Raw genomic sequence first — 17,881 nt, forward strand, 5'->3', positions numbered from 1 at the left:
ACACAAACAAATAATTAAACATCAAGCAAATATCAACAGGATTAGCTTGGCATGTTAGAACAAATCTTGATAAATCTGCCTCAGTAACAATACTCAAACTACAAGTCTATGAGAGGAATACAAATTCAGCCTATTGAAGTATTGTCGTGTAAGGAAAGATATTTTAATAAAATTGCTCTTCCATCAGTTCCTGTTACTAAGGGACTAAAGCTACTGAGCTGTGGAACTTAGGCCAAAAAGGGGGATTTGGAAATGCAAATTAGAGATAAGGTGGTAATAAATGTCTTTCATTCAGCAATACACCATCCTTGATGCCAGGAGCTATTCTAAAGATGACTTTTAATAGATTTGTGAAATTGGAAGCATACATACCCAAAATGGACATTTCTGGCACAGTAGCATGATAGGGTCCATTAAGAAACTCTGGTGCGTTGTCATTGATGTCTTGAACTTTAATAATAAATTCAGAAGGAGGCTCCAGAGGTTTGCTTGTCTCCCAGTCCACTGCTTGAGCTGTTAGGGTATACTCAGCCTTTTCCTCCCGGTCAAGTCTTTTTATAGCATGGATATCTCCAGTTACATCATTTATTTGAAATATGGTCCCAGCTCCATCACCTGATAGGATATACTTGATTTTTTTGCTCCCAGGATCCAGGTCTGTGTGTAGCTGAAATGAAAAATGGCATTAGTTAGTGATGGAGCAATCTGAAAAGTTATTTTTTTAACTACCTCCTTTTTGAATATTAAGTTGGTTCTTTTTACATAACATCATCAATTTCTGCTAATAGTAGCTGTACAAAGTGTATGCAGCTGTGTGGATATCAATTAAGAATAAAATATAATGAAATTCATCTAAATAAGTTAGAACAGTCCTTAAAAAGTACTCTGGCCTGTTTAGTATAAAACAACATGCTTTTAGAATGATAAAAAGGTCAAGGAGAAAAATACAAAAATATATGTGTTATTTTCAATTTATTACATTTGCTTAAATTATTATGATTAGTCACCTTTTATGGGTCACTATCTGTATGCCCAGGACTAGGTGAATCACTTCTCATATAATCATATCCTTTTTATTTAAAAAACTGGGTTAAGAATATTTCATATGAAACATGAGAAAACTGATGCTGAACAAGGCACATATTTACTACTCCAAGGTTTATATTTGACAGACTCAAGTATGGTAGATCCAGAATTCAACTCAGATCTGCCTGTGATGTTTATATAAACAAAAGTAATTCTAATATATTGACTGATATTAAGATATTATGTTTTTGAAAGTCTTTTTTCCTTTAGTTCTGACAATTCGTCTAGTCCAGGAAAATCATTCCCATTTTATAGAGAAGAACACTGAGGCCAGAATTTAGGAGTACATTTTCCAGAAATGGAACCCCTTCAGAAAATGACAACTTTTCACCATGAACCCAAATCCATTTTTGGTCATAGCAATGAATATTTACTGAATTTGTGTGTCAGGCAAATAGTCTGCCTAAAACATTTTGGTAGGTACCAGGGAAAACAGAATCCCTGGTTTTAAGGTTCTGACAATTTTCTCTCAAGCTGGAGACAGGAGTATTCTAATATTATACACGGTGTCTCTCCTGTTTTAAAAAACTAAAATAAAATAAAACAATAATATATGTATTTGGGGGTTTGAATTTTTAAAAGAAAAGCCCATTGCGATGTACTACTTCAATGTACATATTTTCAGTTTAACTCAGTTACTTAACTGCCAATATAGTTCCAGTTGAGATTTCAAATATTTGTCCCCCCCAAAAAAAAAACGTCTTGTGGAAAGAAACTCCTAGAAATTCAAAAGACGCTGTGTTCTCTTGGGATCCCTTTTATTCAGAACAGCCTCTTTCACGTTCTTCAACAATTTAAATTGTATTAAGCCCTTCAATAAGTGAAAAGAAAGGCTTATAAAAAAGACATAAAATAGCAACAAAGATTCCAAATGCATCTAGATCTCCTACTTTACTTTTGAATATTTTTTAAAGTTAAAGCATAAGATTACATCAAATATTTATTGATTCTCAAAATGTATCCCTTTCATTTATTGTATAAAATGTATTAACATGAACAAATATTGAAATGCCACTTTATCTTAATGAATGTGGGATTATAATTCATTAATGTGATATTAATCCTAATTTATGATTATTTTAATTTATGCGCATGTTAACATTTCCATTAGCATTTTTATTAAAAAATTTGAATAATATATAATTCATGGAAGTTTCCATTCACATACAAGGAGTTCTTGAGACACAGAAGGGATCAGTATGTATCATTTTTGTCCACAAAACTTTGTTAATTAACAAATAAACTATTGCATTTGGTGTCATTATTAATGTTAAAACTTATTTGTGCCATATTTTCTTCTAATTATCAATAGCCTCTGATTATTAAATGATATTACAATTTTATGTTTCAATGCTCCCTTCTGTTAAAATTAACTAAGAGAAGTAACTAATGATAAAAAAAGAAGCATAGGTTTTTGTTTGTTTGTTTTGTTTTGTTTTGTTTTTTGAGACGGAGTCTCGCTCTGTCGCCCAGGCTGGAGTGCAGTGACGCGATCTGGGCTCACTGCAAGCTCTGCGTTCCGGGTTCACGCCATTCTCCTGCCTCAGCCGCCCGAGTAGCTGGGATTACAGGCGCCCGCCATGGCGCCCGGCTAATTTTTTGTATTTTTAGTAGAGACAGGGTTTCACTGTGGTCTTGATCTCCTGACCTTGTGATCCACCCACCTCGGCCTCCCAAAGTGCTGGGATTACAGGCGTGAGCCACCTCGCCCGGCGAAGCATAGGTTTTTGAAAGAACAAAACACAAAGCTAAGATTCTGGTTTCTCTAACTACATGAACTGAAGAAATTCACTCATTTATTTGTGTTTCAGTTACTTTGCCTAGAAGACGGGGATAAAGCATCTATCTGCAGAACTGATTTTAGAAACTGAGACCATCCAGCTATCTGAAAATTATTAAAACAGAGAAGAGGCACTATTAAGTGACCATTTTTACTTCATATCACATTCAGTCATATGCAACTATCTGAAAACATTGTGATAATCCCAGTTCCAATGTAAGTGAAAGCAAATTCTCAAGACTCCATTCAAAAACAGCTTTTAAACACACAGCACTTTTTAAAAAAAAAAAAATGAGGTATATACGTCCTCTTTCTTTCAGAAATTTCACTTTTAGCTTATCCAAGTAAAATCCAGATCCTGGGGCCAATGATAATCTCAGAACACAATATATGTATGTTCATTTATTTCATCCTATTATTTGTATCACACACACTGACACACACAGACATGTACATACTCTTGCACATGACTTGTTCAGGTAACCAACTTGATAATATAAGAAAAGACTGTAGGTGTGCAAAACCAGCAATTTACAGAGAGCAAAGTCACCTGAGGCTGCAGGTCTGGCCCTCCAAGTACAGAATACATGGTTACAAGCTGTGGCTTTTTCTGTCAGTCTTCACATAAGTGTGTCATATCATATTCACTTAAATGCAACAACACTGCCTGGTCAACGTACGCCCCCTAAGAACCTCCTCTCTGAGATTATGGCGCCAAAGATATCCCAAATGCACTGAATGTTCACATATGCGCATCATGTAGAGCAGGGATCCCCAATTTCTAGGCCATGAACTAATTCTGGTCCAGGCCTCACGGCAGGAGGTGAGCAGCAGATGAGCGAACATTACTGCTTAAAAAATACTCTGGACTGTTTGGTATAAACCAAAGTGCTTTTAAAATGATTTTAAAAGAAAGGTCAAGGAGAAAAATACAAAAATATAAGTGTTATTTTCAACTTATTGATACATTTCTTGAAAGTGATTATGATTAGCTACCTTTTATGGGTCACTATCTGTGTGATAAGGACTATGTGAATCACTTCTCATGTAATCATTTCCTTTTTAGAAACAAAATGAGCTAAGAATATTTCATGTGAAACATATAAAACACAGAGCAGATACATGGTTACAAGCTGCTGTTTTTTCTGCTGCTCTTCACGTAAGGGTGTTATACCTTGTTCACGTAAACGCAACAACACTGCCCTGTCAACATATCCACCCAGAACCCTTTGTCAGATCAGCAGTGGCATTAGATTCTCATAGGAGCAGGAACCCTATTGTGAACTGCACGTGCATGGGATCTAGGTTGCATGCTCCTTATGAGAATCTAATGCCTGATGATCGGAGGTGGATTCGTTTCATCTGGAAACCAAATTCCCACCTTTTCCAGTCTGTAGAAAAATTGTCTTCCACAAAACTGGTCCTTGGTGCCAAAAAGGCTGGGGAAGGGTGATCTAGAGAAACGAGTGCCATCTCTTCCAAGGGCTGCTTCTGCTCATCAGAGTGGGATCAGAATCACATGCAATCCTGCCTGGGCAGGTAGGACTCATTCAGCTGGCTGTAGTACAATAAGATCTCATCCATTCATTCGATAAACCCCATGCTCTTCTCTGTCTTAGGGAGACACAGACAAAGTCTCTGCTCTCAGAATACCATAATTTTGTGGGAGACAGAAACAAATAAACAGAAAATTTAGGGGAAATAGAGCCATTAATATATTAATATTTTAGTAAACTACATAGTAATATATTGTTAATATATGTAATTAATATATTTAATTATGGTTATTATTAATGTATTGACTATTCATTACCTGGTAAACATTTCATATTTATAATGTTATATTCACAGCAAACTAGAGACGATTTCTTCATTTTACCAATGAGATTATTGAGATTGAGAGATTTTCACGGAACTTTCCCAGAGAGTTTATAATCTGCAAGTAGCAAACTTAATGGCACAAATTTTGGAGTTCATTTCTGGATTCAAATGTATGCTGTAAGAGCCATGCTAAGAGAGGAACTGGGGACTGTGAGAGCATACAGAAATTTTACTTAACTCAGAAAATGGGGTATACAGGGACAGAAAGTCCACCCCAAAGAAGTAATGATTAAAACTTCAGGGGCAGGAGAATCGTTGAACCCAGGAGGTGGAGGTTGCAGTGAGCCAAGATCGTACCATTCCACTCCAGCCTGGGCGACAGAGCAAGACTCCATCTTGGAAAAAAAAGAAAAAAGAAAAAAAAAAGCTTCAGATCTCAACATTGGAGAAAATGTGTGCCAAGCACAGGGAATATTGTGGGTAAAAATGCAGAGATGAGAGAGAGCATAGTATGGGAGAGAAACTAATAGATAGAGCAAGGAATTGAGGAAAAGAAAGGTAATAAGAAATAAGAATAAGAGAGCAAGACAGGGGCCACATTACACAGAGTTGTGAAACCAAGATACAGGGTATGGATTTAACTATAAATGTGACAAGAAACCATAAATAAATGGTTTCAAAAAGGAGTTTGACTTCATAATAGTTTTGTTGTAGTATATTGCAGTGATTGGTGTGTGCTTACAAGCAAACAATATGGAAGCAAAGAGAAAGGGGAGGTCAGGAAAAAAACATAGACACCATTCTCAAAGCTGCCTTAATTCTGATTCTCGAGGCCAGCCTAGCATCCAGGATCTGACACGTTTACAACCAGATGAATCCTCAAACCCTCTGGCCACCCACTGCAGCCTGGTTGGAGAAGCAGAGAGTATCAAGTGTGCAATGAATAATCCCAGTCATATACAGTAAGCCTTCAATTTCAGGAATTCTAACAGGACTGCTACATAATGGAGCTGAATTGTGTGTATCAGCACCATTATACCCTCATCATCTTCCATATATTTGCATAACACCATCCAATTAAAAGACAAGATTTTACTATAAAAGTTTCATGGGAAGAATCACCTGCATTTCATTCTCCTTTGTATTTCCTCTGCCTAGTAAGGTGTCTGGCATATTGTTGGAAGCTAAGTAAATATTTGTGGAGTAAAGTAAAAATAAAGGAATGGAAAGAAAGGAGATTTTTCCATTTATTTTCAAAACAATGATTGTAAAAAGAAGACAAAGGAATTTAGAAAAATTATTCCCAGGGCCCTAAAATCTTATCTGCTATAAATGCAAAGCCCTTGCATTTCCTCACATATGTATTCAAATTTAGCATCCAACATAGGAATTAAGACATTTTAAAGGAGCTGATGGAAGAAAAGATGGGTAGGTGATAGATGGGTAATGGATGAATAATGGATGATAGATGCCAATTATCTTGTACACAGTCATCACTGCTTTCAAAATCAGAGTAAGAACCCTGGTCTTCAGTATCATTCATATCCTTCTCAAGGTTGCACACACTGATTGTGAAAAAATAATGCAAATTACTTTTTCATCCTCTTACACAGGATTCTTCAGGAGCCTAAAGTAATCCTAGGACAACAGCACCAACAGTAGAAAAATACTCCTTTGTGAGTAGCTATCTTAATACCAAATCTACTCAGTTACCAGAGAAGATCAGACTGGGCCACTCTGCCTACCTCTTCCTCTAGAATAAGATGAGGATTGGGATTGAGTAAATTACACAGGAAATTGCTTCCACATTTGAAAATCAGGTAGCTCTGACATCAAAACTTCTTTTGAAGTTTCACTCTATCAAGAAGGACATCATGGGAAAGTTTCTCCAAGTACCTAAGGGCCAGGCATGGTGGTTCATGCTTGTAATCCCAACACTTAGAGAGGCTGAGGTGGGCAGATTGCTTGAGCCCAGGAATTCGAGGCCAGCCTGAGCAACAAAGTGAGACCCTGTATCTAAAAAAAATAGAAAAAATTAGCCAGGCATGGTGGTGCATGCCTGCAGTCCCAGCTACCCAGGAGGCCAAGGTGGGAAGATCACGTGAGCCTGGGTGTCAAGGCTGCAGTGAGCCATGATTGCACCACTGCACTCCAACCTAGCTGACAGAGTGAGACCCTGTTGCAAAAAAAAAAAAAAAAAAAAAAAGTTAAGTAAAGAAATATATAACTTACTGGGGAGAAAACCTACACCTTTTAGAACCCAAAGAGTTAACAGGGGCCAGGCACGGTGGCTCACGCCTGTAATCCCAGCACTTTGGGAGGCCCAGGTGGGCGGATCACAAGGTCAGGAGATCGAGACCATCCTAGCTAACACGGTGAAACCCTGTCTCTACTAAAATACAAAAAATTAGCTGGTCACGGTGGCTGGCACCTGTAGTCCCAGCTATTCAGGAGGTTGAGGCAGGAGAATGGTGTGAACCCTGGAGGTGGAGCTTGCAGTGAGCCAATATTGCGCCACTGCACTCCAGCCTGGGCGACAGAGTGAGAGTCAGTCTCAAAAAAAAAAAAAAAAAAAAAAAAGAGTTAACAGCGATCACTGCAACATGAATCTCTGTCATATATTGATCCCAATTTTTCATTAATCTGCTCACCCTTAGAGAGGAGAGCAAGCTTAGCACTCCTGAATCAAATTACATCTTAGCATTATTTTCTCCAAATCATGCCTGTCAGGCAGAAAGAGAGAAACTGGGCAGCTGGCTATCAAGCTGTCAGTGAATTAATTACTATCCTTAACTCAGAGCCATTCAATATCAAAGATGGGACCAGGGACTTTGACATGATATTAGTTTTGGGCCCAAGTCTCCAAAATGATAAGCATATAGGACTTCAATCTAGAGCAGACAAGTGTTTAGGCTACCAGGACAGCGAAAGGGCAGGAAGGAGAAAGAAAAGGAGGAGCTGAAGACTTCTCTGCATTTTTCTGAACTGCTACCAAAAAGATCAGGAGTAAGCCTTGAAATTGACTCATGTTAACTTCCATTCAGCCTTCTTGCATACTACAGAATATCTCACAATGAATGTTACCAAATGTGAAATGGACCATTCAAGAAACATTGTTTTCAGGGAGAACTGAACACCCACTTGTGATTGATGCTTTGGAGCTGAATAAAGCATCATGTGATGGTGGTAGATGGAGTGGGAGGAGGGAGGCTTCAGGCTGCACCACATAATTGGGAAAATGCCTTTATATGCTGAAATGTCTTACTGCTACAGTCAATCTAAATAAGGCAAATATAGTTATCTTTCATTCGGTCCTTCCATTCTTAACAAGTTGCAGAAACAAATTACATCATAAAATTAAAGCTAGGCAATAAGCATACGAATACCCCAAAATTTTAGTTAAAATTAAGTTTGGAATATGCAATGACCCTCATGATCACATAGTCTAAGGAAACAATATTTCTGTGAAATAAAAACACTTCTCAAGGTAATTCTCATATTATACCAAAGTACCCTTAAATTTGTCTTACAAAGTGAAAGGCTAAAGGAGAAATAATCCTTGATCAAATGAAAAGAACATAGTATCCAACACTGGAAATAACCTCTGCTCTACAAAAAAAAAAAAGAAAGAAAAATATTTAACATTTTATGGCAGGCAAATGTGTAGCATTTGATATCTCAGACATGCTTTCCTTCCATTCTGTGTCAGCTGCTGGTGTGAGCGTTGAACAGCTTGACCTGGCCATGGGGACTGGTGCCCAGAGAAATAGAAAATTGAAAACATGCCCAAATGAACTGCTGTTTTTGGCTGTGGACACCTGGAAAAAAGTCAAAGAATGGAATGCACTGCTTGTGCTACTCTTTTAAATGGTAAGTTCCACAAGGGCAAGCCCTCTATGTATATTATTCATCACTATACCAAACAACCAGCATGATACTTGGCACATATTAGGTGTTCATTAAAGACTAACTTTTTGTCTCCATAAGACATATCTCAATACCCTACACCTTGTCGGTGATTTTACGCAGATGAATGGCTTAGGTGACATAACTGGATGTAATCCATTGAGTCAGATTCCAGAACTTATATACTTTGGCATAATTTTATAAAGACCCTCAGGAAAGCGTGAATAGTAAGTCTGAAGACCTCCTGATTCTCTAGAGGAGGAGTAGACAGAATAGAGAAGCCTCTCTACTTTGCTCCTAAATGGCAATAGAAATGTAACATATACATTTAGAAGCCATGTGTACGAAACCACATGGTCTAGGCAACTTCTGTAAACCAATCTGTCCTGTAAAATTTTGAAATAGAATAAACCTAGAAATAGAAAGGCAGTATACCCAAAAACTCAGCTAATAGAAGTGCAAAGAGAGAATATTTGACAAGGAGAGGCTGGCAAGCTTTTTCCCAGGAGAATTCCCAAGCCAGTGTTCATGGCCTTGGCAAATTTTCTACTATCTTCGGTCTGGACCGCAGTTTTACGGGTTTGGAAACAACATGTGTCAGCCCTATAGCAAATCCGTTGCTTGTAGCTAGACTCCAAAAAAGTTCACAAATCTCATTTTTTTATAAAAAATATAATTTCTAAGATTCTTAAATACTTATTACGATGAGCAAATTATTTTTATATAAGAACCCACACACAAATGAAACCTTTTTGATAGAATTCAGAGAAAGGAGAATTAGATGGATTAATTCTGTAATTATGCCAGAAAATAAAATCACTTAAATATGCCCATTTAATTTTTTTATAAGGTCTTAAAAATACACCAAGAACGCTCAAATTCTATATTCTTAGAATTTCTCTTTTTCTTTGCATTCTGTGTTGGAAACTCCAATATTTAACCAAGCAGCCACAAAAAAAAAAAAAAAGGCAACAGAAATCGCTTCTTTGGATACATATTTTCTTATGTATGCTGATAATAGTCTGATTAAAATATTAAATCTTATGGGCTTGGAAATCAATATGTTTCTCTAAGACAAGCAAAGATTTAAAAGTGTTCAGATTGTGGGATCTAGAATAAGAGTCTGATAAGAAATAGAGGTAGATTGGAACAAAGATTCTGAGAAATTTACTTAACCTCTCCAAGACTAGTTTCCTTATTTGCAAGATAGTTTAATAAAGTACTTGTCCTTTAGAGTTCTTGTCATTATTAATATTAGATAATAGATAATGCTGTTAAGGGCGCGATATGTCCCAGAAACTATGATATTCAAATAAAAAGGCATATAGGGTGGACTCTTATGGGGATTAAATTTAGGAAATATAATGATGAGTCTGCCCAATCTGGAATTACTTTCCAAGAAAAGTATGCCTATCAACGTATTCTGGGTTAGTATTCAATATACAACATTGATTTGTAGTAAAAATAAGAATGTAACTTCTTGAATTAAATTATCTGGACACAATCTGAGCTTAACGTCTTACATTGGGCAAGTTACTTAATAAATACATGTTTGGTACTTATTCACCCATTCAATAAGCAATGATATAAAATATATCTGGAAGGTTTTATTTCTTGTTTACTTAATAATTATAAGCCTAGACATGGGAAGAGGGTGGTCGATGTGCACTGGGTCAGTGAATAAATACTTGAGTGGGCAAGAGTGTGAGTGAATAGTAATAGTGGGTCAATTACTGAAAAGAGATTTAGGTGAATAACTCCAAGAGTGGAAGGATGGATGGGTGGATGGGTGGATGGATGAATGGATGGATGGATGGATGGATGAATGGATGGATAGATAGATGGATCAATAATTGATTGATAAGAGAACTAAGGGGAAGAATATGGGTGGATGAGTGATTTTATTGGAGAATGCATGGATGAAGGGCATAGTAATAAAGCGATTACTAACTAAATGAGATTCTCAGCCATCCTTCCATTTATGTTTCAATGCACATTAAATGTTTTAAATAAATGGATGAATTAACTAATAGATGCACTGGTGAGTGGGTAGGCTTCAAGAACCACAGTGTCTATCGCAAAAGATAGATCTGGGAAAAAAACTAACAAGTTATTCTTTGCCAGGGTGTTACTCCTTATTTTGCACTAAAGCAGGCATAGGTGTTGGAAGTTAAACTTTAATTCTAAGAGATTCTTCTATAAAGAGCTTTGGTACATAATTGATTTTCATCAACACAATATCTCTTTATGAATTCCCTAAACCCGCCCCCCACCTCTCTCTCTTTTTCTTTCTTGATAGGTAGATGAATAGAGATATAGATATGTGTATAGATATGGATACCGATATCCATCCATTCTATAAAGAAAGGAGAAGTGTTCGACAAATAAACACCCAGTGAAGTAATAAATGATGAAAGTAAGAATAAGACTGAAAAATACACCCAGGTTTATCAGCCAAACAAAAGAAGTGGATCTTACAGAGATATGGATAATTAACACAGATAAAAGATATTCAGAAAATTTTCCAAAGGGCAAGTCACAGAGGAACATTAGATTGTACTGTCAAAAAGTGTGAAATCCTGACAGAATGTTATATCAGTGCTCTTTATGTTTCAAAGAGCTTGATTAACAAGAGTACTAATAGGAGCTGAAAATATGAGATAGATTTCTCATATAGTAATCGCAATCACTTGCAAAACAGGATGCATCTTGTTACTCAAATAAGTGACAATAGCACAGCGGGAAGGAACACAGTAGATAACCAAATAACAGTCATCTACTATGAAATTCCATATTTATAAAAGGAGTATGGGGCAATCAAAATGCTGTGAACTTGGAAGAACATTGCAATTGAGGTTTAAAAAAAAAAAAGACATACATAAAACTGGAGTTTCATTTGGGCCATAAAATAGGAGGGTGACAATGGCACATCATGTTTTTTTCTGTGTCAAAATGCTTGATTTTAACTTGCTTACTCCTACTTCTTGAGCAATAAACTGTCTCATTTAAAGCTTTGGAAGAATGCAGAAGCTTGTGACAAAAATCCCTGCTTCAAAGAAATCATCACATTTTCGAGTTTCTGTCATGATTACTCAATGAATGGATGAATGGGTTGATGGATGACTAGGTGAAGGGCTAATCAGATAGATAAGATAATTGGGATGAAGAGAATGGATAGACAAATGATTTTACTGAGGAATGTATGGGTGGATGAGAGAGAGAATGGCAGCATGACTAACTAAAGAAATTCTCAAACATCCTTCCTTTTGGATAAGTGAAAATCAAAAGACCTGGGTTGAATTACAATGACAAGATATGATCTTGGGCAGGTCACCTACATTTTTAAATATTAATTTCCTTTTATTCAAATGTCATTAATAAGGCCATCAGCACCACAGTCAAAAATCTTCTCAGATTATCCTACAGATAATATATACATGAAAGCTTTTTTATACAACTACTCTCTCAAATATCATTACCCCATATAGCTTGACTTCCATATCCGTGGGTCCTGCATTCATGTATTCAAACAATCACAAACAGAAAATATTTTTAAAAAGAAAACAATTTTTAAAACACAGCAATAAAAACTAATATTCAATTTTTTAAAAATACAGTGTAACAACTATTTACATAGCATTTATATACTATTGGGTATGATAAGTACAAGTTGAATATCCCTTATGCTAAATGTTTGGGAATAGAAGTGTTTCAGATTTTGGGTTTTTAGAAAACTTCAACAATTTGCATAGACATAATGAGATATCTTGAGGATGAGACTTAACTCTAAACACAAAATTCATTTATGTTTCATATACACATTATACATACAGCCTGAAGGTATTTTATAAAATAGTTTTAATAATTTTGTGCACCAGTCACATGAGGTCAGGTGTCAGATTTTCTACTGGTGGAATCATCTTGGTAATCAAAAAGTTTTAAATTTTGAGAGATTACAGATTTCAGATTTTCAATTAGGGATGCTCAATTTGTCATCTAGATTATTTAAAATATACAGGAGGATGTACAGAGGTTATATGCAAATCCTATGCCAGTGTTTATAAGTAACTTGAGCATTTGTGGATTTTGGAATCCTTGGAGACTCCTGGAACCAACCTCTCATGGATACTGAAAAATACCTATTATGCAGATTTGGAAATGGTGCCTAGTATGCCATCAGGTCATTCTAATTAAATGCTAATAATATAGCCTGCACCACTGAAAAGTGTGTGGTGTGTTTGTGTGTGTGTGCATGTGTACGTTTCTCCCTTCTCCATTCCACAAACAAAACTTGAAATTTGGCTGAAAACTAAAAACGAAACAAAACTTCAAAGGAAACCTGACAACCAAAGACGCCCTCTCACTATTTCACACTAAATAGATCTTTCACACATAAATAAAACTGTTGGAAATATGTATAACTCCTACATTAATAATAATATTAATATTTTATGAAAATAGAGTATTTTGTTCCATTTCTAATCAAAAACAAAAATAATCATTTCAAGCCCACTGTTATAAGCTAAATTATTTTCCATCGAAATCCATATGTTGAAGCCCTAACCCCCAATAACTCATAACATAACAGGATTTGGAGACAAGACCTTTAAACAAAAATGATTATGTTAAAATAAGGCTGTTAGGTTCCTCATCCAATCTGACTGGTGTCTTTATAAGAAGAGGTAATTTGGACCCATATAGAGAGAGCAGGGATGTGAGTGCACAGAGGAAAGACCGTGTCAGGACACAGAGAGAAGGCACCCATCACAAACCAAGGAGAGAAGTCTCGGAAAATAACAAACCTGCTGAAACTTTGATCTTGGACTTCTAGCCTCCAGCACCATGAGAAAATAAATTTCTGTTGCTTAAGTCACTCAGTCTGTGGCATTTTGGTAATGCAGCCCAAGCAAGCTCATACATCTTCCTAAAGCATACTAATTATCAATGAATACCTTATAGATGCAAAATGATGGCTGCAGTTTGCAGTGATACTATGCATAGATATGATTCTAGGTGTGGTAGGTGGGATAGTATCCATTCCCTAATTCCCAGACTTGTAAATATGTGCTTTACCTGTCAAGAGAGATTTTGCAGATGTGACTAAATTAAGCACCTTGAGGTAGGGAGATTTTTTTTTTCTGGATTATCCAAGTAAACCCAATCTAATCACATGAATCCTTAAAAGAAGTTTTTCTCTTGTATTCAGAAGAAGATCTGACTGCACAATAGTCAGTGAGATGTGACCTTCCTGACTTTGACAATGCAAGAATGATGCCACCAACATGGCACATGTATACATATGTAACAAACCTGCACGTTGTGCACATGTACCCTAGAACTTAAAGTATAATAATAATTTAAAAAAGAGTTAAAAAAAAAAAAAAAGAATGATGCCACTAGCCAAGAAATGTATGGGGTCTTCTAGAAGGCTGACAAAGCAAGGATCCAGATTTTCCCCAGAGGCACTAGAAAGAAACGCAACCCAGTCAGACACTTTTATCTTGGTCCCATGAGACCTGTGTTGGACTTCTAACTGACAGAATTATAAGATAATGCATTTGTTTTATTTTAAGCCACTAAATTTGTAATAATTAGTCACAGCAACAACAGAGAGCCAATACACTATTTTCAATTAATGTAAGTAATAGAACTGTTGATGTGTTGACATGTTTACATATGAAGTAGCTAGTGACTTTGGGTAAACTTGTATCCTTTCTAATTGTACCTTCCTTCCTTTGTAAAATAAGAGAAGGGGTACTAAATTACTTTTTCGATGTTTTCTAGCTCAAATAGCCTGTGAATATTTGGACACATCCTTCCTGTTTGCATGGCTACAGTCGGAAAATATACTGCTACCACAGCTACCCAGACATAGAAGAAAATCCATTCATGTGACTCTTCAGCCATTTCTTCAAGAATACTAATTGAGAGTATCCCTATCCTAGATATATTATATTCATTGTCTATTATTTCATTTAATTATCACAACCCTATGAGGCACATACAAAATTCTCATTTTACATATTCCAGAAACTGAAGATTTGAGATTTAATTGTTTGTTCAATATCACATGTAGCAAGTGATAGAAAAAATGATTCAAACCCAAGACTATTAGCTTCTCAAGCCCATGCCTGTTTCATTGTTTCAACGTTGTGCACCAGAACCAAGTACGGGACAGAAAAAGATAAAAGTCAGCACCTGAAACCAAGGACTCCACTGTTCACAAAACTAGGTGTTTAGTGTTTTGTTTTTAAAGATACATTTTACATATTCCCTGTTTGCTCAATAGTCTTGTGAAGTTAAATCTAAGGTGAGAGTTTTCATCACTGTGGCAGGGAGTAACCTCTGAAAACCAGTAATACCCAATTAACACCACAGGGTCTGACGTCACCATACTCCCCTGTGGAGAAGAGGCTAAGGATTGAAGTGAGTGGAACAGAACTTTCCCTTTCAAGAAGAATAAGCTTTTGGGAAATCTAGCAAACCCAGAAGATGGAGGTAGAAAGGTAGGGGGTGGGGCATTTGCAGAAAACAATGACAAGATGAAGAATTACTAGCTGTACTTGGCAAATCAGACCCTATCAATGGGAAATACTGATTTCAATGATCATATATTAATACCACCCGTTAACAAATATACAGATAAAACCTTTCTTTGCACATTCAACAGTATCAGTAATATAATGGCACTGATTCAGTACATAACAGATGCTCACTATATAATTCTGAATATAGGAAAAAGCTCGATTCTCTCATTCCTTCCTCCAAGTATTTCTATATATTTGAGATAGACAAAAATAGATGCATATGTGCATTCACGACTTCTTTATCCACTCTGATTATTAAAAACATTGTGTCGGCCAGGCATCGTGGCTCACGCCTGTAATCCCAGCACTTTGGGAGGCTGAGGTGGGCAGATCACCTGAGGTTAGGAGTTTGAGACCATTTTGGCCAACATGGTGAAACCCCTGTCTCTACCAAAAATACAAAAATTAGCTGGGTGTGGTGGCGCATGCCTGAAGTCCCAGCTACTTGGGAGGCTGAGGCAGGAGAACTGCTTGAACCCAGGAGGCAGAGGTTGCAGTGAACCGAGATCATGCACCTGCACTCCAGCCTGGTCAACAGAGCGAGATTCCATCTCAAAAAATAAGTAAATAAATAAATAATAATAATAATAGTAAAAACGTTGTGTCTGGCCTGGTGAACTCAGGTCACTATTAAATTGTATGGTCTCTTTAAACTTCTTTGTATTGATTAGATATGCTAGTTTTATTTGCAATGAAAAGTTGTAAGCACTACTAACACAGATACTAATAGATATGGAAAGGAGAGGGAATAAAAGTGGCAAAAATCTCACCTGGGTAGGAGTTAGGAGAGAATATTTGCTTTCTGCCATATTAGTTATTTACTTTCAATATTGGTGCATTTGAGGAGAGAAAAAATATTGGGGGACACGTTATTAATGTAAAAGACTGTCAGAAACACCAGAGGGAGACTCGGATTCCAAAAGTTTCTTTAAATGATAAATACGTAGACTTCACTTTGTCATATTATGAAGTGCTGACATGAAAGAAATAAATTGATTTTTAATTATTTTTGCATGTGAGAACTGAGGGTACTTTGAAAGTGACCTTGTGCTAGGATAAAGTCTTGTTGCAGTTCAGCATTGCAGAAATTATTTACCTATTAGTGTGTGTGTGTGTGTGTGTGTGTGTGTATGATGTCTGTCCTTGCAAGTTGGGAGTAGGAGGAGAGAACTGGGGAGAGAGGCTGGAAGGATGGAATGCCGCTGTGTTCCTGCTGGCTGAGTTTTAGTCATCTATAGGTAAGGTTTTTTAAAATACCTGGTCATTTTCTTCAGGGTGCAGGACAATTTTCTGGATGGCCTTGAACCAATTCAGTTCTCCCTGCTTTCTCTCCTGTACTGTTCAAGAATAACTGTAGAATGTGATGGGAATGCAACATCCTGAGATATGGAAAGACTGGTCAGACAGCCTGGGCTCTATTCCTGTCCCTCCTACAAACAAGATGCCCTTCAACACTTGAGCCTAGTGTGTCCTGTTCCCCAGGTTATAAATCCTAAGGCAGACTGTTTTCTGGGGTCCCTTGGTAGCAGTACAAGTGGGGCATGCACAGACGAGACTTCATCCACCCTGTGCAGCATTACTGAGCCTTGGAGATAGGCTCATCATGAATCCTAGGCTTCTGTTGTCCCTTGCTGCCTGTCTGTAAATAACAAATCCACATGTTGTAGCTTGTTATGTATGTGAACATTCTATCTCACCAGACTCAGGCAAGGAGTAAAAGTACAGCCCAAGATGCAGTGAACTGAAGTGGTACCTAGTACATAGTGATTCCTTCATTGCACAGGGTACTGAACAATTCTGGCAAGAAGTAAAGCTGTAAAGTTGGTGAGAAGATCTTCCCTACATCTACAGGAACTGCCTCTGTGAGGACTTTAGACCTAAGCCCTGGAAGAAACAGGGGTGTCAAGAGTAGCAGAACTCGTAGAATGGTCCATAGACCCCTGGCGATCTCTAAGACTCTTCCCAGGCAACCAGGAGGTCACAGTCATTTGCATTTTTTTTTAACCATACTGACATTTGTACTGATGTACATGTAATGATGGGTACAACTGCTGCCACCTTAGTACCAATCAACACAGTGCCAACAACTATACTAAGAGTCATAGAACTCTTCATTACTCACTCTCAGGATTAAAAAAAAAAAATCCAGTTTCACGTAAGAGTGTCTTTCATTATGCAGTAAAAAATATTTTTATTAACTCTCAGCCCTATGTACTTATATTAGTAATAATCTGTAATGAAAGGGGAGTACATACAAACCACTTCTGGTACATACCGAACTATGAGTGTCGACTCAAGAGTGTAGCCTGGAGAGGTGATCCGGGAGGAGCCAAGATGGCCGAATAGGAACAGCTCCAGTCTACAGCTCCCAGCGTGAGCGACGCAGAAGACGGGTGATTTCTGCATTTCCATCTGAGGTACCAGGTTCATCTCACTAGGGAGTGCCAGACAGTGGGCGCAGGTCACTGGGTGCGCGCACCGTGCGCGAGCCAAAGCAGGGCGAGGCATTGCCTCACTTGGGAACCGCGAGGGGTCAGGGAGTTCCCTTTCCGAGTCAAAGAAAGGGGTGACGGACGGCACCTGGAAAATCGGGTCACTCCCACCCGAATACTGCGCTTTTCCGACGGACTTAAAAAACGGCGCACCACGAGATTATATACGGCACCTGGCTCGGAGGGTCCTACGCCCACGGAGTCTCGCT

At 37.4% G+C, this 17,881-nt stretch overlaps 1 protein-coding gene across 4 annotated transcripts in view; it reads right to left on the bottom strand.

The window, feature by feature from the left end:
• The window catches only part of CDH8 (cadherin 8), a 390,315-nt gene that overhangs the window by 252,307 nt on the left and 120,127 nt on the right, over positions 1–17,881 (bottom strand). For all 4 annotated transcript variants that reach the window (XM_008977349.5, XM_034940342.3, XM_008977348.5 and 1 more), the window contains exon 3: positions 373–667. In XM_008977349.5, coding sequence (XP_008975597.3) covers positions 373–667 — 295 coding nt within the window. The remainder of the gene's footprint in view (positions 1–372; positions 668–17,881) is intronic.

Source organism: Pan paniscus, chromosome 18 (assembly GCF_029289425.2).
Source record: "Pan paniscus chromosome 18, NHGRI_mPanPan1-v2.0_pri, whole genome shotgun sequence".
Lineage (NCBI taxonomy): Eukaryota > Metazoa > Chordata > Mammalia > Primates > Hominidae > Pan > Pan paniscus.